The sequence below is a fragment of the Pygocentrus nattereri genome, chromosome 4, assembly GCF_015220715.1.
Source record: "Pygocentrus nattereri isolate fPygNat1 chromosome 4, fPygNat1.pri, whole genome shotgun sequence".
Lineage (NCBI taxonomy): Eukaryota > Metazoa > Chordata > Actinopteri > Characiformes > Serrasalmidae > Pygocentrus > Pygocentrus nattereri.
Genome location: NC_051214.1, coordinates 14205158 through 14231922, shown reverse-complemented (window position 1 = coordinate 14231922; position 26765 = coordinate 14205158). Strand labels below are relative to the sequence as shown.

Here is a 26765-nt window from a genome sequence, read left to right as displayed (position 1 = left end):
CTTGCTTTGTGCACTGGTGCGCAGTCATGTTAGAACCGGAAGGGGTCATGCCCATAATACCCCCTCTACCAAACTTTACATTTGATACAATGCAGTCAGACAAGCACTGTTCTCCTGGCAACTGCCAAACCCATCAGACTCATCCATCGGATTACCAGACGGAGAAGCGTAATTCGTCACTCCAGAGAACACATCTCCACTGCTCTAGAGTCCAGTGGCGGCACTTTACATCACTGCATTCAACGCTTTGCATTGCGCTTGGTGATGTAAGTTGCTTGGATGAAGCTGCTCGGCCATGGAAACCCATTCCATGAAGCTCTCTATGCACTGTTCTTGAGCTAATCTGAAGGCGTTTGGAGATCTGTAGCGATTGACTGCAGAAAGTTGGCGACCTCTGCGCACTATGCACCTCAGCATCTGTTGACCCAGCTCTGTCATTTTACGTGGCCTACCACTTTGTGGCTGAGTTGCTGTTGTTCCACTTTGTTATAATACTGACTTATGTGAATGTTTAGTAGCGAGGAAATTTCATGACTGGGCTTGTTGCACAGGCGACATCCTATCACAGTACCACACTGGAATTCACTGAGCTCCTGAGAGCGACCCATTCTTTCACAAATGTTTGCAGAAGCAGTCTGCAGGCCCAGATGCTTGGTATTATACACCTGTGGCCATGGAAGTGATTGGAACACCTGGATTCAATGATTTGGACAGGTTAGGGAATACTTTTGGCAAAATAGTGTATACACTTACTCCAGCCTTTCTAAAGGGAGCACAGCTTCAAAACTGTCATCACACAAATCTACCTTTATAGTGGTATCACTCAGAATTAATACCAGTGTTCTTGTACTGGCTAACACCAAAAGTCCTCATTAGGGATAAGGGCAAAATATTTTCCTCTGATGGAGGAATACTGAACACAGTCTTATGTTTTCAGTGATGTATCCCACCACAACACTTAAAAAAGTAATTTACTACTTTAAGAATACATTTAGAAAACATTTAGATTAATTCACACTGTTCCTTGCTGTTACTGCTCGACAGTTCTGTTCATGTAATTGTTCTGATAAAATGTTTCATAAAATAAATAAATAAATAAATATTTAAAAAATCAATAACTCAAATGAACACAAAAATGAACACAAAATTCTCAACGCTATTTTGGCTCTGCTTCAGTCCACATTTGCCAACAAGACATAAAACTCAACACATGAGCTCTTTGGATAAGACTTGAGTGTGTTTCCTGCTGTTCCTGTGCTACAGACACTGTTGCTGAAGGGGGCAGGTGAGGAGCAAATCTATGAAATGTACTTTACTTACAATCGTACAGAAGCACTTTTCTGAAGTGCAACCAAAGCCTCTCTTCTCCACTGCAATACTACTCGATTCAATAACCAATGTGGAATTGCTAGCTAATGCACTTCATTTCAAATTAGCTAGATTTTAACTATTAAGCAGCGTCTGTATTACAACTATACTTTTCCTAAAAAGTGCAGATGCTGTGCAAAATGCAAAAAAAAAAACATAACGCACCAATGTGCAAATTATATAAACCCTATATTTAATTGACAACTGTACAAAGGCAACATATCAAATGTTGCAACTTATATATATATATATATATATATATATATAAAATGTTCATTTTGAATTTGATGAAACCAACACATTTTTTTTAATCTGGGACAGGACAACAAACACCTGGTGGAACATTCCAGTCTTTCGGAAGTTTCGGAAGTTCTGAAAGACTACACAAACAGTGCAACAATTCAAGCACAATGTAAAATGGAAAAGAACTTGGGGATTTCATAATCTATGGTACATAATATCACAAAAAAATAAGAATCCAGAAAAATCGCTTTACGCAAGTGGCAAAGCCAAAAACCAATATAAGCTGGCTGTGATCTTCGGGCCCACAGGTGGCACTGCATTAAAAACAGACAATGCTGTAATGTAAATCACTGCACTTGTTATCAGAACACAGTTCAAAAGCCAGCATCCATGACAGTATGACGGGCGTCCATCGGCGCACATGGCATGGGTGACTTGTACATCTGTGAAGACACCATTAATGCTGAACAATACATACAGATTTTGGAGCAACATATGCTGCCATCCAGACAACGTCTTCTTCATGGTAGACCTTGTTTATTTCAGCAAGACAATGCCGAACAACATTCATGTTACAACATCTGTAGTAAAAGTTACCATGTGCTAAACTGGCCTGTCTACAGTCCAGACCTGTCAGCCATTGAAGAACATTTGCTGCATTATGAGATTAAAAATATAACAAAGAACAAATATAACAAAGAAGACCCCAAAATGAGCAGCTGAAATCCTATATCAAGCAAAAATGTGAAAACATTTCACTTTCACAACTACAGCAAGTGGTTTCCTTAGTTCCCAGATGCTTAGGGCACGTTGCTGAAAGAGTGATGCAAGACTTTTTTGAAATTTGTTGCTGGCATCAAACTCAAATATTTTTCAAAAAACAATAACATTTCTCAGTTTCACCATCTGATACATTAACTGTGTACTATTTTTAACTGAAACAGAATTTAAATCATTTCCACATACAGTTAATTATATTTTTATTTAGATTTTGCACAGCAAAAATGTTTTTGGAAACCGGGTTGTACTTAACTCAGCATATATTGATATTGACTAAGTACTAGCAAATGTACTCATTCTTGGTCGGAAAAAAATGCATCCCTAGTGCACATGAAGACTTCACCAAACATGGAGTGGTCTTTTTTCTGGGCTTTAGCTGGAGCACTGAGGACTGACTGCTTTGAAGCTTTGAAGAAACACATTCACATGAATCACTATAAAGCGGGCAAACATGTACAGACAAAGACATACTATGAAAGAACAGACGTAGATTACATATGCGCAGAGCTCAATCATACACAATGCCCAACAGCACGTGACTGAAGGACAGATAATGCTTGGGCCAGCAGGCTGACCTTCATTTTCCCCCATTCTGTCATATGCCACCAGATCATATGTGCACATGTGGCCTGGATCATATGCAAGGGTCGTCTCAACCATGCTCACAGGCTCAGGTCACTCTCACAGCATGCCATTCACAATAACTACCCATGTCACACAGGCACATGGGGAGGAAAGAGAGAAGAGATGAAGGTAGATGGGACATACAGGCTGAGGAGGTAAAGAACAATAAGGGTGAATGGATGGAGAAGAGTGGATGCCTCAGATTAGTTGACAGTTGTTACAAGCAGCTTTAGTAATGAAAGTTTTCTCACTTCTTTAGTTTTGCACAGGCTAATTTTAAGGCTAATGTTGCAAACAAATAATTGAAGCTTATACCAATTGGCATTTTTCAAACTACATGTCTAACTCTTCACATGCATCAAACCACATGAGCTGTTAAGTAACCTCAAACAGCCTATTTATTTGGTTTCTGATACCGACCGACATATTCTGTACCTCCAAAAAATTCAAATTTCAAGATGCTTGCTAATAATATCGGTTCTGCTACTGTTTTTAGCTTGTTGATTTTTACAGATAACAGAATGTCATACAGTGTCAGAAACCATATCAGCAGGTTAATTTGAGGTTAAGTAAATGAAATGAAATGCAACACCAAACACATCTTAGAAAAAAAAAAAATCAAGCTTCATGATGGAGGCCTCTACTGCTTTTTAAAGCTATGTAACACACATTGCATGAAGAATTAAGCCCACTGCACAAGGGATCCACCACACAGTGTCACAGTGTAGGTTTGCATAGCATTGTGCAGCAGGTACACCACATAGAATGCATCAAAGTAAGTGGTTAAACATAAATCATTTTATACTCTATTTGTACATATTTAATGGAATAAAACATCAACGTTCAACATTCAGCACTTAATGGATTTACCAGGTTTGGTATCAGCTAACCAACTCTTCATGAACTAAAATTTAAGAGCTGAAAAAATTTGGCTAATGATATCGGCTAATGGTAGTTGAAATAACCACTATTGTTTGTATTTATCGTCAAAATTGTGACACACTGTAGCATTTATATTATATTATAGACTCCCATTCTATTTTAGCTACATAAGCCTTGTAGTTCCAGTGCATTTATTTTCTTTAAACTACTGTTTTAAATGATAATGTCATACTAACATAGCATAGCAGACCTAGAGCCCAGTAATCACACATTACGCTGACCAGGACAGGAACAGCGATCATTTTCTAGGAAATCTGTGTGTGTGCTCAGAATCCCATACCATCTAAAGGATGCACCCTGCTGTCACTGCAGGGCCTACTGTGCATGAGTGACATCCTTTTTCTCGTCCCCTCCATGATCACAATCCTGTATATGTGCATTATGTAAATGCTGCTGTATGTTGTAAAAGATGTTGCATGAGCTTTGAGCCTCAGTCACCAGGCGGGAAAAAGGGGGGGGGGGGGGGGTTGGGGGGGGTTTGCTGTCTCTGCATGTCCCTAATTCCTTTAGTTGTGTTCTCTCTCTCTTGTACATTCATTCTCTCCCTGTCGATCTTCCCTCTCCCTCTCTCTCTAGACTTCAGTCCCCAGGTCCCAGCCCATAAAGCTCAGTATGACAGTTGATTAGAGGCACAAAACAAACTCATTTACTGTACTCACAAGACAGAGGGGGTGGGGTGCAGAGAGAGAGAGAGAGAGAGAGAGAGAGAGAGAGAGAGAGAGAGAGAGAGAGAGAGAGAGAGAGAGAGAGAGAGAGAGAGAGAGATCTTTATATCACATCTCATCAGAATCAACACTGGGCTTATTTATGGAATGCAAGATGCACTCAGCAGCCTTTTTGGAAATATAAACAGCAAATCCACATGTACACACTCGCATTTCAGCTATACGGATGTGTGTGTGTGTGTGTGTGTGTGTGTGTGTGTGTGTGTGTGTGTGTGCGCGTGTCTGTGCGTGTGTGTACATATGATATAAAAACAACAAAATAAACTATTATTATTATTACTTATATTATTACATTTTATTATTATTATTTTAGTTATGATGATCAACTGACAAGCCTAACTGATACAGAGAAACAGTCTCAGCACCAGCCAAAAGTTGTTTTTATCTATTCCTAGATGCCAATGGATTCTATTTCTGCTTGATTTTATTTCATGGGAGCTTTTGGTTGCTTGTATACACACTGCTTAGTTAAGCCTGGAAGAGGGTGCTCCTACTGTGGACACTTTTTTTCCTTGATTCACTTACAGATTATGCTTTTCTATTTCATCACATTTTAATATCCATTTTTGTTCCTTATGTAGTTATGTACTTGGATATTTTTTGTGTATTGTCTTAAATGTAATGATTTATGATAACAAATTTGTCAAATATACCAAAAGACATTAAAAATATTGCTCACAATAAAAACTATTGCTTAAACTACACGAACACTGTAATACCCCTGAAGGAATTTATTGTATCTGTGTCATACATTCTGTATCTGTGTGCATGTGCTGAAGTTGTATTTTAGGATGCCTAGTTTTGTGTTTACCCCTATATGGTTGTGTTTGTCACACCTCTTACTTGTCCTATATGAGCTGGGTCTAATCTTGGCATCAGTCCAGCTACATAACTGTGTTAGCCCAATGTCTTATGGGCTAGCTGGGTGTCTGAGATCCGAGTGTGCAACTAATAAACTTCACTTGTCCAGACAACAGACTGGTCCCCTGGATCACGAGGGTTTGGTTTTCTATACCCCACAAAAAAAAGAAGAGAAAAAAAAAAAACAGCTAACGACATGACATTTCACAATGCAAATTGCTATACTGATGAAAACAAACCCAAATTCACATTCTGTTTATGGTGACGTAAACATATTTTTGCATTTACATTTACAGCATTTACAAACACTCTTATCCATAGCGACTTCAGAGAATTTATCTTGGCTATTATAAATAGGTTAGAAGCCAAAGTACCCTTGAGCTGAGACACTGCCAGAAACAAAGGCTAATGCTGATATCTAGAAAGAAAGACACAAAATACATCATTTCAGACACAGCATAAGTGCAATACATTTCAATAATAGTTTGATTAGTGTTGTTTGAAATGGTTCACAAAGAAATGAGTCTTCAGTCACCATTTGAAGACAGCGAGGGACAGCCAGTGGAAGTTCACCCATGATTTTAAAAGCTAATAACTGTGAAAGATTTTGCCAGTCATCTTAAATAACTGTAATCAGCCCATATGATTTCTGATCATGTGATTCTATAATAACTTTGCCAGGCCTAGCTAGCTGCCATTTATGCTATGTCAAAACGTCATGACAAACGGACCAATAAAAGGGGACCATAATGACTAGAATAAAAACCCATTACATGAACTTAATTTAAAAGTTAAGAATGCCTTTAGGCATTTGCAGATAAGGAAGCAGCAACTTATTTTCTTCCATAAAATCAACAAAATATTTGAATACTAGGAGTATTCAAACTTTTGCAAAACACCACAGGTGACTTGCACACAAATAGTCACACACACAGTTGGCCTTCAAAAAAACAAACACAGCATATTCTCTCTCACTGGAGGTGTGTGAAAGGATGAAATGAGGAGGTACAGGTCCACACACACACACACACACACACACACACACTCGCTACTGCCTGCAACAATGGAAAAGCCATTGAAAATGCATGACTCTGCAGCAGCTGTGTATAAGAGTGAAAGGCTACCTGAGAATTGTTATAGGGGAAGTACTTCTATGGACGCTAGGACTCTGTGTACGTGTATGGGTTTGTGTGTGTAAGAGCCAGAGGACTGCAAAAGCTTATTACTGAGGGACCTTTTTTGGCACACTCAGCAACCACTGCCATAGGCATTCTCAAGCCATGGAGAGATCAGAAGGAGGAAAGAAAGTGGGGGAATAAAAAGAAGGAAGATGTTTCATAAGCAGGGGGAGAAAACCCATACTTCACACTGCAAACCCCCAAATACCGCTTGGGTTGAGTATATAACTCTAACATTTACTCTGAATTTATAGTGTGAAAATATACAATTCAATAAAGAATTTAAATTGAAAGTTATTCAAAATGGAATATCTGGATGAAATTCATTACATTTTAATTAGCGTGTCAGAAATAACCTGTGTCATCCACCAGTGGATTCTGATGAGGACTCATCTTCTATATAAGGTACTTTCTGCTCAGTGGACATTGTGCCAACGCATCACATGTCAGAGAAATACATTTATAATGTTCTGGACTGAGCTAATAACATATAGAATATATATAGCTCAGCGCTGGCAAGCAGGTTTATGTACTTAGAAATAAAAGCAAATCTATGCATTCACTGAACTGTTGGCCTGTGTATTTTCTTGGTCTGCAGTGAAACATAATGAAATACCTAAACAGTGTTTTCAGTCTTCGAATTCTGGTATCTCGAATGGTTAACAGAGTACACAAGCACCCATGTGCATACCTAATAACTTTCATTGCTGTACACCAGGGCTGCAGGACACACACATGCTATTCATTAAGCTAGCTATACACTACCTAGCCACCAGTAGTAAACAATTACCATTGTGACACCAGTGAGCATTTCATTTTCATGTCACTCAAATGGCTCCTTACTGTGAAGGTAGCTGATTTTTGGCCAGGATGAGTTAGTTATAAAACCCAATAGAATGTCTTCCGACAATAATTGGTGCTTCTCCTGTGATTGTTTAGTAACTGGCTACTAAAGCCAAATGGACAGCCAGGCAGCCACTTGCCATCATAATCAGTAGTCCATTGTCCTGGGCCATAGTCCCATCCTGGGCCATTTGTTAAAGAGAGTCACACATTTATAGCAGACGGCCTTCTACCTATGAGCAAAACAACAGCTGGACGCACCCACCAGTGGACTAACAACATCTTAGTAATATAGTGTCTGCTTTAGAGCTCTAATTTAGGACTCTAAGGCCCGATCCCATTTCTTCTCTTTACCCCTACCCCTTGTTTTTGAGAGCCACCCTAACCCCTTGGAACTGAGTTACAGAGGGTAGTGGTTGAAATCTTGCCCTACAAAATGGGACCCTCAAATAAAAAAAAACAAAACAAAACACATTGCTTCATTAACAGGCTACTAGCACTGCTCTCCGGGCGACCCATGGTGTTTTCAGTGACAGCAGAGAAGGGAAAAATTCACCTCACTGCTGGGTACACTACTTTAGTTATATTTAGGGCATCATATGCCTTCAGAGATGGCGTATAAGACAATTATTTATTATTGCCTACCGCTAATTCTTTGGTGATACGAAGCTGAAGTCAGAGATTTACCAGCTTCTTGTTCAAATTTTCCCGTTCCACCTTAAATAGTGCCACAGTTACATTCTGGTGCTTCAAGCATCAACACTGCTGGACTATTTAAGGTGAAACAGGAAAGTTAGCTAGCAATCAACTGAAACATTAGTATGCTATTAGTGTTTTTTTATACTTGTTTTGAAGAAATCGACCAGAATACATTGAAACGACATTAAACTAAGATAATGTGATAGATACTGTCATTTTTAACAAAGAAAATACTTACATTTGCGGGTTTCTTTGGTAGCTCCCACAGCCATTTTGCAGGTTTTTCTTTTTTTTCCCTTATAACACTCAGTTTGGATTGGGCCTAAATCTGTATCCATTTTAATGGCAGGTACAAACTATCTCTGCTGCTGTGCACTAACAGTTAGTATTTCCTTAGCATCATGAATATTGAATGCCTAAATCATCAAACACTTGCCTGTACAACATATTGATTTCTATCTCTAAAAATAGACCTAAGTATGACATAAGTTAGATTTACAGTGACGGTAAGAGTAAATAGCATGGTTATAACACAACTGCAGATTCATAAACAAGAATTACTGGTGAATGTTGCACAGTATGAGGCATTGCTGCACTATTACCTCATTTAAATATTGCTTTATTAATTCATAACACCATGACACAGTCCCACAAAAAATAACGTCTGAATCACTTTGGCAGTGGTTTTCCTTCTAGCTGCTGTTGTAGTAGAACATACAAGTCTTGCCTGAGCAGGATCTTAGAATGTCACATTTTACTGTATTTAAAAACAGCCTTTTCTTCCTGCACTAAATTCATCCATCCATCCATCTATCCATCCATCCATCCATCCATTTTCTAAGCCGCTTCTCCGTCAGGGTCGCGGGGGGATGCTGGAGCCTATCCCAGCAGTCTTCGGGCGAAAGGCAGGATACACTAAATTCAATGTTTGGCAAATCCCCCTCCTGTGTTTATAAAGTGGATTTGGAGGTCCATGTAAGTGAAGAGTAATTTGACATGCTGACATTCTAATTATGGCTGAATTGATTTTACTGCAAGTAGTTTTAGCTGTTAATATTTCTCAATTTCTACAAATTTACAATTTGGACATGTGAAAATTATATGTCCTGGTAAAAATAAAGTAAAAACTGAAATGTTACTAGTCACTGTTTAATATTAGATTTTCACAAATCAAACCAAACTCCTGTTTTAAAAAAATGTAATAGTTAAAATTTCATTTTTATATTTTTAATGTATAAACTAAATCGCTGAGATCAAAAATAAAAGCTAAAACTAAGCATGTTAAGCAACAAGTGCACTTTTGTAGACATAAAATGCAGGCTTAGTATGACTGCTGCTATTGTTATTGGTATGCTTTTGTCTATCTTTATAGATAAAAGTGTCATACTTTGCCAAAAACCTCATAGGCTTGTCTTTCTGAGATTTTTTAACACTGAGATTAATTTCATTCAAAGGTAACTTCTGGTGATTTGCTTGCTTCCCATATAAAACAGTTACATAGGAAAGGTATAGCCATAAGGAAAAGTATCTGCAGTTAGCTACTTGTTTAAAGCACAGAACCAGTATTGTGGAAGGTTACACCACCGCAAGACAAGGTCCAGAAGGCTTGTTCACACACACTCACATATACACACAGACACACGTTCACCAAGTGCCCTCCTCAGAGAGCTCTCTCACTCTCACTTTTCTCATTCTCCATCCCCCTCAACGTGCATTTGACATCACAGCCTAATCGGCATTCAGAGCCAATCAGACGTAAAGACACAAACAAGCCCTTAGGCATGCACACACATACCAAATTGCACAGGTCCGCAGAGTTTGTGTGTGTGTGTGTGTGTGTGTGTGTGTGTGTGTGTGTGTGTGTGTGTGTGTGCTGAAGACGCATGCCAGTCATGTGCCTGTGTGCACATTAAAAACAGTGATTCATCACACAACACGTTGCACACATACCCAACGCACCCCCACCCCCTTGCTATACGGTCACTGTGTGTCAGCCAGCAGCTGAAGAGCACCGCTTCAAGCACAGGTCGGGAATTAGTATGAATTAAAAGGAGTTAAATTTACTGTGTATGTCTGTGGGTGTGTATAAAAGGGGAGGGTAGAAGATTCCCTGTGTTTACACTGTTTATACATCACAAAGGCTGTATAGTGAAAGCGGTGGTGGAATATGTCCAAACAATTGCTAGAGGAGGCATAGCTTGTTCTAAAACGTATCTATACCCTAACACAAATACAAATTTGCATATGAACAACTGAGATAAACAGATTAAGGCTGCTAAGTTAAAGAACCTGCAGTTTTACTGTTTAACAAAATAGTGTCTTCCCAACCACGCTACTGCAATTTGATTGAGAGCACATGTCAAATTTGTCATCTATAAAATTCAAATCTGACTGAAACCTCTAGTTGGTTTATCTCATTTCTATAGCTGCCAAGGAAGGGAGGCCAGACCTGTCAATCTCAAAAGAAAGCTGACAGACACCTTTAGCAGCCAAGCTTCGAAAGACAGGCTTCAAATCAGCTGAGTGTCAGAAAAGCAGACTTCAGTCTTTATAGCTGCTTTACAGTCAGTGAAGTTGGAAAATTTTCTGTAGGGAAGAACAAGATGATGACAGAGGACATAAAACAGATTAAACTGGGCAATAGAAGTGTGAAAGATGACTTAAAATAACATTCAAAGCTCTGTCATTAGTAATGATCCCCTGCATTAATACCTAGAACTTACGCCTAGCGTGACCAAAACATATATAATTTTGTTGGGGATGTAACAATACAAAGCTTCAAATTGTACAGTATTGTTATACTGTGACTAGCATATTAGCTTGTGGCTATTGTGTTAGCTTGTGGCTAGAGCATTAGATTGGGACAGTATAAAGCACACATACTGTACTTTTTTAAAGTTGAAAGGTCCAAACTCAAAATGGAAGCATTAACATATTAATATATGGCAAACTAGTACTGCTTCAGCCAGTCTTGTATTGTTACAATCCTAAATATTAATTCTCATTGAAAGTGGAGAGATTCTGCCAAAATTGTAGATTCTAAACTCGATCAATGCCACATTTGTGTCTATAATTAAAAGGAAATAACAATGACCATGGTTTAAATCTGATGAAAGGTTTTCACATCACAGAGTGGCTATGATTTTTTGACATTAAAACAAACCTGTCAACACAGAATGCAAATCAAATGAAAATTTAATATGCAGTGAAGGTGGACATGGAGATGGTTGGTGTGCAAGTAGAGGAGGCAATGGATAGGACAAGATGGAGGCAGATGATCCGCTGTGGTGACCCCTAAAGGGAGCAGCCGAAAGAAGAAGACTTAACTATCTATATAATTAATAGTGTAATTATGCAATCAAATCTAAATAATAATATAATGTAAACTGAATGTACAACACAACAGTAACTCTAGTCTTCTAAGAGTTAAACCAGCAGACCTTTATGTTTACTATGAAATGCTGCTAGCCATTTAGCATTGCCTCTGCAACAGAGTAATAGGATACTTAAGGCCAGCTTGGTTTGGTGTGTTTATGTTTATGTATCTAATGCACTCAACTGTTCAGACTGGGACTGCTGCATGGGCTCTCTGGCTGTTGAAGCTCAGAGCACTGCTAACCAGAGCTGGGGCACACAAGCGAGGAACAAATCAGGTGAGAAAAATGCGGTATTCAGGTGGACCAGGTCATCGGGGGGGGCCACCACATTTACTATACCTTAATATATCCGTGTTCACAGTGACATTCCTACAAAATCTGCTTTTTGATGAAAATTTGATGTAATTAGTTCAGTGTCTGACAATACAGATTTGTTAATATGTAAAATGAAAAAAAAAAATAAGATAAAAATAAAAATAAAAATCTCTGAGGCAAGTGGGAACTGTGCTGTGCATTTTTAGTGGCCTGCATGTAAAACACTGTGGCCAGGGGTTCCAGGCAATAGGTAATGTCTATGCATTTATAATTATTCTTCAACTGTAAGGGCACACATGAGGGTCTAAACTTCAATACAGTCATGTCTGTAAAGTAAGCCTGCATTTAAGGGGTTAACCCCTTAAGATTCATTACTTATATTTATAGTAAGAATAACTATATTTAACAGTATTTACATATTGCATCAACAACTTTGAATATCAAAAACATGGCAATGAAAACATTTACACGGCAAACATGTAAATGATCATTTTCTTTTCTCAAAGCAAGACTTGGGCATAACAAAAACTAATCTTTACAATATAAAATATTTCTAATATTAGGTTAACAGTTTGAAAAATCAAAAAACATCTTGCATTCTTGAACATGCTTCTCTATGTGTAACAGCTCAATGAACCATTAAAGCTTAATCAATCTTGATCACGGGAAGGGAGTTAAAAAAAGTAGTCCTGGGCAGCAGATGGGCCATAGTCATCACGCGGTGGAAACAATGAAATGGATGACAGTGAGAAGAACGCCCCTGGCTCCAGTGTTAGGTGGTATTTATAAAATTTGGCATCAACAAAAATGGCCTTTACATTTACATTCATAAAGTTAATGACCCCTTCCTTCCTGAATAATGCCATTTATAGCGTGTGTTGATTGGACTGTTTTGCCCCGTTATCTTTGCATAAAATAAAATGACACTTTGCCTGGTACCATGAACATTAAATGGACAAAATCCACATTTTAAGGAAGACAGTTTGCTATTTATGTAGTTTTTATGTATGTTTAACTCTTCTTTCAAAACATTCTGAAGCACCAAGCAGATGATACCAGTTATTCTTGGTATCATCAAAACAATGCTTTTGTGTTACACCAGTACCAGTATACTGTTAAAAAATTATACATTACCCAGCAGTACTTGACTCCAAAATCACATCAGTAATGATTCAGCACAATTTCACATCAATGACACAGCACTTTCCATCAGCCCTGACACATATTTGAGGAATTAGGTCATAAAGCTTTCGGATGAATATGCCTTTTTCTCTTGCTCTCTCCCATTTATTCATCTAGTTTTCTTTCCTTCTATTTCTCTTTTTTCTGTTTAATATTTTCACTTTCGCCTCTGAAGGCACATTACCGTGGAGATGGCCACAACAGTGATGAAAGCAGAAGTATTTTTAGTAGCTTTTGCTTATGTAAGAGCTCTTCTTTTTGCCCTCCACAAAAATAAAGTCTAGAATGAGGCCAAAGTTGGTGTGGTCTTGCTTTTGCTGAGTAACCAAGTGAAAGAGAGGAGGAGGAAAAAGGGTAGCAACAGAGGGCAGAAAAAGAGAGGGAGGGAGCGCAGGAGGAAAAGCGCAAGGAATTATATTTTTTTCCTCCACTTCTTGCCGCTCGATGGAAAGGGCCTCCAGCCCACTGCAAAGTGGCAATGCAGAGAGAGACAGAGAGAAAGAGAGAGAAAGAAAGATAGAAAGAGAAGCATGATCCATACTGCTTGTCAAGGTCACACCTGTCACTGAGCCATCTCACACACATTATTGTTCAGATGTGTGTATTTTGATTTTTGTATGTACATTTCAAACTTCAAAAGTTTGAAATTGCTGTTTTCAACTACATTAAATATATTTTGTTGCACACATGTTTAAAAATGACTAATGAGATGCTAATATTGAATAGGTTTCAAATAATTGGTAGGATGCTACAAAAATGAGGAAATGTTCAATGATGACCTGAGCTGTAGACAATGCCATATTAACTGAAAAGGCTGTATAGCATTGAGAATGAAATTGATAACAATATAAACATTCAGAATGCATCATATTTGGAAAGTGGTGACCAAATCTCACAGATCAAATACTTATTCATAGAAAGTGACAGATAAATACAGATTATTAAGACACAAAATTTATTATTATATCATTTTAGAACTTTTTGTTGTTCCCAAAATACAGGGATGTACAATGAATTATAATGGTATCTGCAGATGATACTTAAAAAAATGATCTGAATCATAGAGATCAAATCAATATCTCATGACAATTATTGTACTTCAGAAAAATAGATTGTTAAGGCAATGCAGAGCTACTGTGCTAAAACGTTTAGATTTTCATTAATTTTACTGCGTTTGAAACCCTATAGAAATGAATGTTGTATTTCTCTGTGATACCAATCCCAACACTGTAACACCTGTCTAGGTCACACAGAGTAGTCCTCTCATATTCTCTCACTTAAGTAAATACATGCTATCAAAGTAACCAAGTTTGTGTGTATTTTTTGTGTGCGCTTTTAATCTCGCCCCACAGGGCCAGGCATAATCTTGTAACTTTTATGGACTAGATGTAGGGTAGGAGTACATGGAGTGTGAAAATTTTAAACCAATCCAAGACCTTGTGAAGGAATGGTGGTAGTGAAGTTGGAGCTTAATATGCCTGTTGTGCAACAGTTTCCTATTGTGCAAGAGGCCTGTCGTAAGGTGTAATGTCAATTAGCATGACTGATAAGTCCCAAATCACTCCAAATAAGTATGTAAATATGTGCTGGGAACCCATAATAAACATTACTCTTGCAAAGTAAAAACAGCTCCATTCCATAATGGTGTAGTTACATTTTGCTTGTGTTATCAATTGCACTCGATTGATAACTGTAATCAATTTTTTAAAAAAAAAGCACAGACTAGACAAATTTGTTGGCTGTTTTAAGAGGGGGCATAGCCTTGTTCGCAGCAGATTTAGTCGCAATCCAGCGCCAATTCAACAAATTGTTACAAAGTTCCAACTGAAGCCCAACTGGCCATTTCTTAATAATCCTCACAATAACAGGATATTATGACAATTTTGTATGTGTGGATATTTAGCTGATCCTCACAAGAAAAAAAAACATTAGGACTAATGTTTTTGTGTGCTTGGAGGGCATCACCTGAACCAGACAGGCTGGCCAGGCAAGGTGCAGAAGTGGTTGAATGGCTGCAATGAAAAGGGTTCAAAAGATTGTGGGCCTGGAAGCCTCTTTGAAGCAGTGATGAAACAAATCGATGAGCCTGGGGCAGCCTTTGATGGGGAGAGAGATTAGCTGAGTGACGGCCAAGTCAGACGGCTCGGCCAGCCTCGTTAGTGTAATGACGTGTGAATTGGTGTGTGTGCATTTGTGAAAGAGAAACTGCTGTAACTTGCATGTGTCAGAGCCACTGAACCGAAAGGGCTAAATTATCACACAGTTAGTTTTGGCAATCGTCTGTGTTTGTACATGCATGTGTGTTTATGCGTTTGAGTGTTTATGTGCGTGTCTGTGCGAGTTTAAAATGATGAAGCTTAGAGCTGCATCTGTTGGTTGTAATTACCAAACAGGCAGGTGACCTTACAGGCATTAAGTATTGCCAACCTGAGCAGAGAACACTACGACAGAATATGCCCATCTTCCTCTTAATTTTTTTTACTTACTTGCCAACAAATGCCACTTTTTTATCTGTCTGCCTCGCTTTGAATGAAGGCAATGCTTTACAGGAGTGGAGACTATATTAAATCTCTTTTCAACTTCACCATTAAGCCTTACAAGAATACAGTGGATCATATGCCCCCATTTGAGAGAAGGTCACCCAGTTAGCAATCAGTTTACCTCAGAATCAGGATCAGGAGTCAGGAACAAGGACTGGTGGGGATAATTGTACTATAAATTATTTAATAGCCTCTCCGAGGACGTCACAAAGGGCACATTTCTATGACAACCAGCTTCAAGAGTATGTACGCCCCCTTTTTCATGTACCTGTCAGAGTTAAAAGGGCTCCTCTGGCAAGCGGCAGTAAAGTACAAACAGTCTAGCTAAAGATAAAACTTGGCTTATTAGGTTACATAAAAGAAATATCTGCATTTCAGATGGACAGATTCCTTGCTCACGCTGACAAATGAGAATATTAAGTAAGAACATGCATTTCTTTGTAAGGGTAAGGTAAAAAGAAGCTGATCTGCAAGGTAGATAGTCATTCTGAATTGCTGCTAATGCAAAGTAGGACTGCACAGTATATCGTTTGTTAATCGGTACCACAATACAGAGATGTACTACACCAAAGTTTGCGATATGTAAGTATGCCCTCAGATAAATCACTCAGGAGCAGTTTCCCCAGACGCAGATAAAGCCTAAGCCTACACAAAAATTTCCAGTGGCAATTTACCACTGGCAAAGCAATTTAGTCTGAGACTACAATTAATCCATCTTCAGGCAATGGGCTTTAAATGTTTTACTGCATGCTGGGAGCAACCTCACCAATTCGCCCATTCCAACTCTCTCCAGATGAGTTTCTGCAGGTGTTTGAAATAATCAAGGCATTTGTGTGTTCCAACAAATGTAATTAATTTTGATGAAATGTGCAGAATACATCACAATACTGGTCACCAATATGGTTCTGTGTATTGCAATCACAACATGGAGCAATTCAATTGCGATCCAGTATTTTGTCCATATTATTCAACCCTAATGCATGGAGACTTGAGATTAGCTGCAGGGATGCTGGGGGACATTGTGAGGATTCTGAGGGAATATTCCAGCAGCATGAGGCAAACAGCTGCAGGGTCCGTGTGAGGATGATTTGGCAGCAGTAACAAAGCCTGCTCACCTCACACAATGAACCTCACATGACCTCTGCTGGGGTTAAACAGCAAACTGAGCACTACTACACATGCCTCTGGAACATGGCAGTCTGTGGTGTGTGTGTGTGTGTGTGTCAGAGAGGGCAGTGAAAGCCAGAGAAGAACAAGGAATAAGCCTATGTTGTACAGAATACAGAGCATGTCCTCATATTTACATTGTCCTACATACACCAATACACCAATATGGGAGGTGCACAACAATATCCAATTATATCTCTACTGCCAGATATTTGCTTTACAAAATATTAGCATTAGACAGATCTATCTAGATTTGACCAATATTTTAAACAGACATCTAATGTATTTATTTTACTCCCGAAAAGCAGAACGTTACGGTGATGCTACTGTGATGCTACTGTGCTAAAATGTTTATAATTTCTTCATTTTTTAGCATTTGTATTTATACAAATAAATATATTTTTTTCTATCCTAATACAGGCAGTCTTACTTCCAATTTTATAAATGTTTAAGTAACTGCATTAGTACTGGTATCAGCAGATATGTTGTCACGGTTGGCTCCTCCCACTACTCCATGTGCTCCTTTGTTTTGGTCTTCCATGTGCATTTGTTTTGGTTTAAGTCCTGCCCCCTGTTTGGTTACTACGCCCCTGATTTTTTGCACCTGTCCCTCATTTTCCCCTGTGTTTGCCGGTCTTTGAATCTCTTGTTTGATGTCTCTGTCTGCTGTGTTTATTCTGGTTTGTCATGTCTGCCCCCCGATCTATGCGTGTTGGCTCTATGACCCTGAATTGTCTTGACCATGACCCTGGATTTGCCCCCAATAAATCTCACTTATCTCAGCATATGCGACCGCCTCCTCGCTCCACGTTACATATGTACATGAAGAATCAGTTATTGACATCAGCCTACAATTCCCCTATCAGAGCATCCTTAATGGGAACTATGGGCTAATTTCCATCACAAACATTAGAAAGGGATTAGCAATTCAGAGAAATTTAACACCTAATTTTATGTAGTAAAACAAAAAGATTTGCAAATATTTTAGCACAGCAGCATTTTAGCACACTTGGCAACACACATTCTGCACTTCTGCAGTGTAATTAATACATCAACAATGGTTTTGAAATATTAAAACCTAAACGTTTGTTCAAAGCTGGTATTCTTTTAAGCATCTGTTGATACTGATATGATTCTGACATCACCGTGCATCCCTAATTACATAACATGTAAACTGTCAAAGGTCATTTTGACCATAACGATAACCCCAACATCAAGATGGAATGTCTTAAAGATAAAAAAGGCAATTTAGGTGAACTTAAAGTTCCAATGGAAGTAAGAATGGCTAGAAGAAATCTTTCACCAGGTCAGACTTGACCATTCTGTTCAAGCAGATTTCTAGGAATTCTATTTCCTTTATTTGTTGCTGGTTTTGACCACACATACCAGAATAAGAGTAATCCATCAGCCATTTGTAAGTAATGCCAGTACAATATTAACTCATCTCTATTGCTGTTATTTGTTTCAGTAACAATAAAGCATTCCAATACCTAACACATTCTGATTCCACTGCATGTCAGACACGGAACTGTACAAATGTAATATGCATAAGTTATAAAAGTTACATTAACATCCCACGTAAACAACCAAGAGGAAGGAGAAGACTAGTCAGTCTCAATAATGATATCTTGAGTGCAAACGGAGTAGGTTTGGAAGTCCTGCTGTCTGAGGCGGATCAGTCTGACGGGCATCTCTGTTACCATGTCCCGCTCCCTCTGGGAAACACTAATCTGGCCAAGGTTACTGATGCATTCGATCACATCCGGCCACATCCATGTTGACAGACTATCCCTAGCAGCCACAGGCTAGCAGTTCTGCTCGGATACACACCCACACACGCGCAGCATCAGATGGCTGCTGTTGTGTCATGATGGCAGGGAGGAAGGAGTTAAGCTTCTTTTCCAGAGCTGTACCCAGAACACACATTCACAGAAGCGCGCACACTTCAAATGATGAGCCTCACTTCAGTGTATTACATAAGCCATGGCATGTGTGTCCTCAGGCTGAGTCTCTGTGTGTGAATCGCCTTCAGTCCCGCACACCCAACACGACACAAGACAAATGCACTCCAACATGCTTATAACAGCCATAACACCCCTGACTTGGAAAAAACAGCATCCTCCTGCAAAACACTGTCATCCCTACTATCTCTTTACGGATTTGTTAGATGCAGCCTACTTTTCAGCAACCACTCATTTAAGCCACAGCCTTCTAATTTACGCAAAACTGCATAATGACAGGCAAAATCAATTGTCCTATACAGCTATATCGACTCGACTGATCAGATGACAGGAGTTGCCACACTAAATAAAAAAAATTGAGTTTTAGGTGACAACTGTTTCTATGATAAAGGCGGATCAAAGATAGGTCAGTTGTTCAATGCCAGGCGGTCAGACAGATGACTCCTTGACATGGATTAAATTATAGAGTGACTAGAGATTCTACAGTGAAAATCACTTTTAGCCTAGTAGGTTCAGCATGCCAGGTAATGCATGTGCAGCTATACATTTATGCTGAACTAACATTCAGGAAAAAATGTGTCACCAGAGAAAGGTACAAGTTTTTAAGGTCAAAGAAAATAAACCTGCATACTATCAATACTGATATGGCAATCGATACACAAACCACTTTGAAGAAGCTAAAAATTCCACTAATCAATAATAGGTTAAGTGTCATTATACTTATACACTTAGTACAATGAAGTTATTTACTTTGCATAATGGGTTATTTGCAGTCTGTAGAAAGCTGGAGTCAGAGTGTAGGGTCAGTCATAATATGGCACCCCTGGAGCAGAGAGGGTCAAGTGCCTTGCTCAAGGACCCAACATGGGTGATGACTTAGTGGACCCAGGTGTTGAATTGCATGTAGTCAAAAAATAAGCATACCCTCAAAGTTTTGGTTTAATGCAGCTAACTATTTGCCTAACATGTGTCTTAAACAACTGTCAATTTTCAATATGCTACATGAATCATACAACGTAGCGTTGGGCTGAAGCTTCACAGCATTTTTAGCAGTTTTCTTGGTTTGTTTTAATCTTTTAAAATTTCCCTCAGTTTTTTTCTGTGTGTTAAGATGTTATTTTAATATTAGATGTTTTTGCTATTTATTATCAAGATTTATGTGTTTGAGTTTACTACATCAGCCTATAATAAAATGGATTGCTAGTGAGGGCCAACTGGAGTTTTTGTGCTGAGTGGTATAAGAACATGAATGATTTTAAAATATCACAAGTGCACATTTTTCTTAATGTCAGAGGACTGTATTTATTTTGATATAAAATTAGCAATTTTAAAGAAATACCCTTTTTTTTCATTTGCTGCATTTTTAACAAAACTTGTAACTGTGGGGAACCTTAATATCAGTTGATTTTTATTAGCTAGGACATATTAGCCAAGCACTAATGATGACAACTCCACTTGATTTATATGACTGGGAGAGGGTATTCATTACATTCATGTTTCAGCAGGGAGCAGTGAAAAGCTCTACAGAAGCCAGAGAGGTGACCACAACCAGGGGACTACTTGCTATGCATTTGCTCTCCCATGAAGTCATCGCACCACCATCTCTGCTTGTGTGTGTTTGAGAGAGAGAGAGAGAGAGAGAGAGAGAGAGAGAGAGAGAATCTGATCAATAGATCTGTGAGCAAGCCAGAGACAGTGGGCCTGTGTGGCTGGCTGAGTTATGAGTCTGCCATTTTCTCTCTTCTGCACTTAACAATCCATTTTGCAAAGGACAGCGACCACCCGGCACCAGGCTGCTGGAAAGAAGCTCAGCACCAAAAACAGACTGCAAGTAACCCAGTTTACTAAAACAATGCAAAAGGCCATGAATACAAGAGTCACATAGAAAACCAGCTATCTATTACTAAATGGCCTATTACTATATGGCCAAAAGTATGTGGACCGCTCCAATAATTAGGCTCAGTCACGAAGCAGTAGACCACATAAACTCACACAGTGGAGCTGCCCAGAGCTGAAGCACATAGTACTTAAAAATCGCCAATCTTCAACTGTATCACTCACTACTCAGAGGCAGCACTCACTACTCAAAGACTGCCTCTGTACGCAACATCAGCACTCGAACTGTGCACTGGGAGCTTCATGAAATTGGTTTCCATGGCGTTGGACTATGGAACGGTGGAAATGTGTTCTCTGGGGTGATGAATCAAACTTCACTCTCTGGCAGCCTGATGGATGAATCTGGGTGTGGTCAATGCCCACAGAACACTACCTACAGGAATGCATAGGGCCAACAGTGATGTTTGGTGAAGGAGGGATAATGGTCTAGGCCTGTATTTCAGCATTTGGGCTAAGCTCCATAATACCAGCAAAGGATAATGTTAATGAATACCAAGACACTGAACACAATTAAATTCAACTTTGTGGCAGCAGTTTGGGAAAGGCATTTTCCTGTTCCATTATGACTGTGTCACTGTGCACAAATGAAGTTCATAAAGACACAAATTTGCTGAGTTTGGTGTGGAGGAAATCCAGTCACTTATATTCTTCTGGCTCCCAGAATAGTGGAGGCTGTTATAGCCACACGGAGTGGAGGCAACTCCATTTTACTGCCCATTTATGGTTTTGGAATAGGATGTCCAACAAGCTTATGTATGTGTCATAGTCAGGTGTCCACATGCATTTGTCCATATACTGTAGTGTACTGCTGTTCTAGGTTCCTGATAAGTCCACCTAAAAAACTGGCAGCAATGTTGATGCTTAGTCTTAAGGTAGAACTAAATCAGGTCCCACTTGAAAGCAAATGCCAAAACTTCAAATAAGCATAAGTTAAATGGGCAAAAGCGTTTTTTTTTTTTTTATTATTTTACAAGCACAGCCCTTTTGAGAATAGTTCTTGCCAAAAGACATAAGAGACAAAAACACAGAAGATACTGTGTCCTTCTTATTCTTTCCTTTTTCCCCTCAAACCATGTCACCTGCCTCCCCTTTCCTTCCTTTTCTCTCTCTCCCAACACTTTTTGTCTGAAAGCTGTGCCACTTTGGGGACAGTAAACACATTCCCCAGCCTGTGGAGGACGGCAGAGAGCAGCACACTTTTTTGGGATCACGGTGCATTAGCCCGCCGGCATGAAACCGTAGACTTCTCTCTCCTTTTTTTTCTGCAGTAATCTTCCGGACGATTCTGCCCGCATGCCGCTCCAGCCCCTTGATCTGCCACTTTCTATCAACCTCAGAGACAGGAAAAACCAGGATCCAGAAAGAAAGGGCTAACAGACTACTGAGAGCAGCCACACCGCCAGAGAAAGAGACACAACTCCTGACCATGCAGTTCCATAGAGCCAAAAGATGCTATCAATGCAGCATTCGGTCAGCCAGCAAACAATACAAGGCTGATCCCATCAGAGCATTTTCAAAACTCACACCTCCTCTCAGCAGCCAGGCCAAGTGTGAGATCCCTCTTTTTGCACCCTCAAGTTGCCTGTCTTAGTACTGGAGCCTGTGTCCAATCATGAATCATGGCATGTATTTCCACTGCAAAAAATCTGCCTCAATTCAAACAAAACCAGTGCTGTTCTGACTCTATGAACTATAAAAGATAATAACCATGTCAGTTACTAACCATGTGGTTATTCCACCACCTAAAAGTTGTTCATAGAAATTCATTCACCAGCTAAACTTTAAGCTGTTTGGCAAAATGATTGAAAACAGCAACAAAAGTGTGAATTACCAGTGATTTGTAATTAAATATCCAAGATGAACACAGAAATAAAGGAGGAGTAGTTCTGGTAAACCAGAACAAGAAAGTACGTTATAAATAAAATATTTTTAACAAGCTGGGGGCACTGAGGAAGAAAGGGACTGTGGGGTGAAGGGACAAGGAGCTCGACTAATACAAAATTAGGGCATCGTCCCAGGGTTCTCATACCCTTCATCTCCAGGCAGCAGACTGTTATCTGATCACAACTCACTGACAGCTAGCTCCTCAAAAGCGATCCATTTCTAAAGAGGGCCAATTCTCTCAAGTGCCATCGGCATCAACTTCTACTGAGGCAGCTCGACCGGTCGGGGTTGGAATAAGGAAGAACCCATCCGCAGATATGATATGCAAGAACTCTGTCTAATGTGAGGACATGCTGAGAATAAGCAAAGCGATCTTTTCACTTAGGCTACAGAATTTAGGTGTTTAAGGGTACGCCACACCTGCAAGCGAGTTACTCAGAAAAGTAAGATTAACACTGAAAAACAGGCTGTGTTCATAAAGCTTCATTTCAATGGAAGTTTTTTTTTTTATTTAATTTAATTTAATAGGAAGCTTCCCAAAGCATAGGATCTGAACTGTTTCTGTTTGCTTACAAATCAAAATAGTGCTTTTGCCTGTCAACCACAGCAACGGGAAGCTGAACAGACAGTGACAATTTCCATTAGCCTGATCTCAAATGTGTTCTTCATAGTACAATGTGCAGCTCAAATTCCTATTTCAGCATGAGCACACAGAGTCATAGCTCGAGACGTGAGATCAACATAGGCAAAAGTGTCGCCGTTGGTGTTAGTGAACAGAGTCCAAGAGCACTTTGCACTTAGTCAGTGTGACGAACAGAGACGAACACAAATGCCCACATTTTAACAGTTGAAAAAGCAGTACTTACGGGTGTTTTCTTGTCATCTATCTGAAAAAAGAACCATGCACATGCATACTCACAGAAAACACATAAGACAGTTGAAGAGAATAAAGGATACAATCGTAAAGCTCCACTCTGAGTCCCAATGGCAAGGATTTTCTGGACCGGGTCAAATGCCATTGAAGACGGCTGATAGGGAAAGCCATGGCGGACAGTCTGGGCATCCAGGAGGGCAATGTGGGAAAAAAGGCATATGAGAGAGAACATAAGCAAGTTTCACATTAAAACTGTACGTAAAAGGACTCAAAAGAACACCTACTGACATCAAATCAGTACTGAGTAAAATGAAGAAATATCACAAAACTACATATGAGATATGAGGGCATTTCAGATGGAAGATTGTCATAAACTGATTTGTCATATTTGACTTCCATTAAAATGTGTGTGTATACAAATATAGATATACACACGTGTATATGTATATATGTATATATACACACACACAGACACACACACATATTATATATATATATATATATATATATATATATATACACACACACACACACACACACATATATATATATATATATATATATATATATATATATATATATACACACACACACAAAAAAGTGGAACTGGTGTGTATTTGGGTGTATATATATATATATATATATATATATATATATATATATATATATATATATATATATACACACACACACACACACACACACACACACACATATATATAAATACACATACACACACACATAAAAGTGGAACTGGGTGTGTATTTGGGTGTGTGTATATATATATATATATATACACACACACACACACACACACACACACACACATATATATATATATATATATATATATATATATATATATATAACTATCCAACCATTATCAACTAACCATATCTTACGGGTTTACTGCATATTGCAACAAGAGCCTTTTCTGCAGCTGTCATCTCTTTGTGTGTTTGCTTAATGAGAGTGTGAGAGTGAGGCCTAAACGTCTTACGTAAGCGGCGCGGCGCGCGGGCACCTGCAGTTGCCGGAGTGCTTCAGTCTCAACGCGCCGAGCAACAAGCTCCGGTCCAGACTCACCACATGCAGGGCAGTCCGGGGTGTAACAGACCTAACGAACTTACTGTATGGCGCTAAAAACAGTACTTACAGGTGTCTCTGTGTTGTCCTTATCTTAGTTTCCTCTCCTACTGCGAGCTACACTGATTATTAAGGACAATACAACAAGCTCATGAAAGCCGGCCCTTTCCATCTCTCCATCTGCTTCACCACAGACCCCATGGCAAATGTTTTGTGGGGACTTGCCACTTTTGTCACAAACGAACTGCAAATTATGCTTTATAAATACTTTATACTTATAAGTATAAAATATAAAGTATAAATAACATTAACAGCCACAAAGAGTAGATAGAGACTACGCAATGATGCTATGACATACAGCTAGGCTGAATGATTCCGCAAGAAGATGCTGCACGTTAACGACACGTGTAGTAATGGATGCAGCTTTCCTTTAGGCTGCTCCTGGGTGTTAAGATAATATACCAACTGAGCGTGTGCGTGTGATACAAAGTGAGAGGTAGCAATCATTTCATCTGTGTGATACAACGCTCCCCTGCACATACCAGCCACATTACAGCTCACCAACTGACATCTTAATCCCGATCCAACAGATTATGCAAGAGTAGGGTTGTTTACCCCCCTCCCCCACGTAGAGCCTACACACACACACACACACACACACACACTTGCTCTCATCACACACCATGCGGTGGTTCAACGCTACAAAAAAAATCAACCGCAGACGGGGTGATGGTGCGTTTCACAGACACCGCGCTCTCCAGTGCTGCGATAACGCAATTCTGAGACGAGCAAAACTGATTTTTACGCTTTGAAATGAACTGTATAAACAGAGTCGCTGCTTTGAAGCGTTCCCTGTCCACAAACTGTAGCTTTATTCGTCTTCGCTCCCCATCACTGGGCAGCAGGGTCAGGCCAACAACGTTCAATCATGTACACGTTCTTGTGGCATCTCTTCCTCCGTGGACATGGAGGATAATAACGGACGCTTCCGTTTGTCTTTTCGCACATACACAACGCAGCAGTGCAGTTTTGGCTGTATTTCACAGTGGAGCATCGTTGCCCCGCAGGACTGAATGATCCAAATCTCCATTCCTGCCAAATGTGCGTCAGCTATCTGCCTTCTAACAGCTCTTGGCAAGAAAACAGAGAAAACGGCGCTGGCTGTCGCATTTGCCTGCCTGGAAAGAGACACGACTTATCTTCTGCGAACCGCATACAAGCTACATTACATCGTTTTTAAGTCTTAAAGGAGTTCACGTTCAGTCGACAAGAGCGGAAAGCTCGCCAATTCATAGACAACACGAACTCTACGGACCGAATCCATAAGCAAATCAGCAAAGCAAACAGTTGCCAAGCCGTCTATTGCCTATTCACACACCTTGCAGAGCTGAAAGTGCTCGGACTGGAGGGTCTCCGGGATGATGAAGTCGTTCTCCTTAGCCCCTGTTTGCGGGGACGACGAGGGGGACGACACGGCCGTGAGGCCGTCCAGCACCTTCCGGATGTTAAACTTCTTCATTTTCCCCCCAGGTTCAGTCGACACGACGGAGGACGGAGCACCTGAGACGAGATTACCCGGTAAAGATGAGGATGAGGAAAAAGAGGAGGGGGTGGGGGAGCCTCTCTCTCTCTCTCTTTCTCTCTCTCTCTCTCTGAGGTGGCTGTCTGTAAATATCACATTTTTTTTTACTGCTCGGGAGGTTTGGTCACCGTGTCGTCCATGGCGTGCGGCTCCAGCACGTTGACGTGTGATGTTTTTCAGAGTTTTTTTCAGGAGAGCTGGCGACCGTTTAGTCTTCTCCAACTCGAAGTCCCGCTGCGTCTCTCTCTCTCTCTCTCTCTCTCTCTCTCTTCGCACCGCCCCTCTCCTCACGGAACACTCCACTGCGTCTTCCTTTCTCTCTGCAGTCTGTTTTTCTCTGTTGCTGTCTGTTTCTTTTCTGTTTTTCTCGTTCTGTTTTCTTTATGTCAACTTCGTAATTTCAAAAAACGTCCCACAAGTTCAAAATATTCTTTTTCCTCTTTAGTTCTCTCTCTCTCTCTCTCTCTCTCTCTCTCTCTCTCCCTCTTTCTCTCTTTCAGCCCCGCCCTCTCCCCCAGTGCAACACCCGGATGTTTAAAGCTCCTCACACTCGCCTCCGCGCTATAGGTTTTGAGCTCGCGCCCGGCATCACGTGACACAGAGGCAGCGCCGTGCACCTGGAGTGGCGGCATGTTGCC

General features: G+C 39.8%; 1 protein-coding gene across 4 annotated transcripts in view; it reads right to left on the bottom strand.

Annotated features, from left to right (window-relative positions):
• Window positions 1–26485, bottom strand: part of stxbp5a (syntaxin binding protein 5a (tomosyn)) — a 157553-nt gene extending 131068 nt beyond the window's left edge. For 3 of the 4 annotated variants that reach the window (XM_017712994.2, XM_037537996.1, XM_017712995.2), the window contains exons 1-2: window positions 25924–26211; window positions 23543–23640 (exon numbers count right to left, since the gene is read on the bottom strand). In XM_017712994.2, the coding sequence (XP_017568483.1) occupies window positions 23543–23640; window positions 25924–26064 (239 nt within the window). In that variant the 5' untranslated portion in view covers window positions 26065–26211. Of the gene's footprint in view, window positions 1–23542; window positions 23641–25923 lie in introns of all 4 variants that reach the window. The other variant, XM_037537997.1, reaches the window with a different exon arrangement.
• Window positions 26486–26765: the final 280 nt, after the last annotated feature.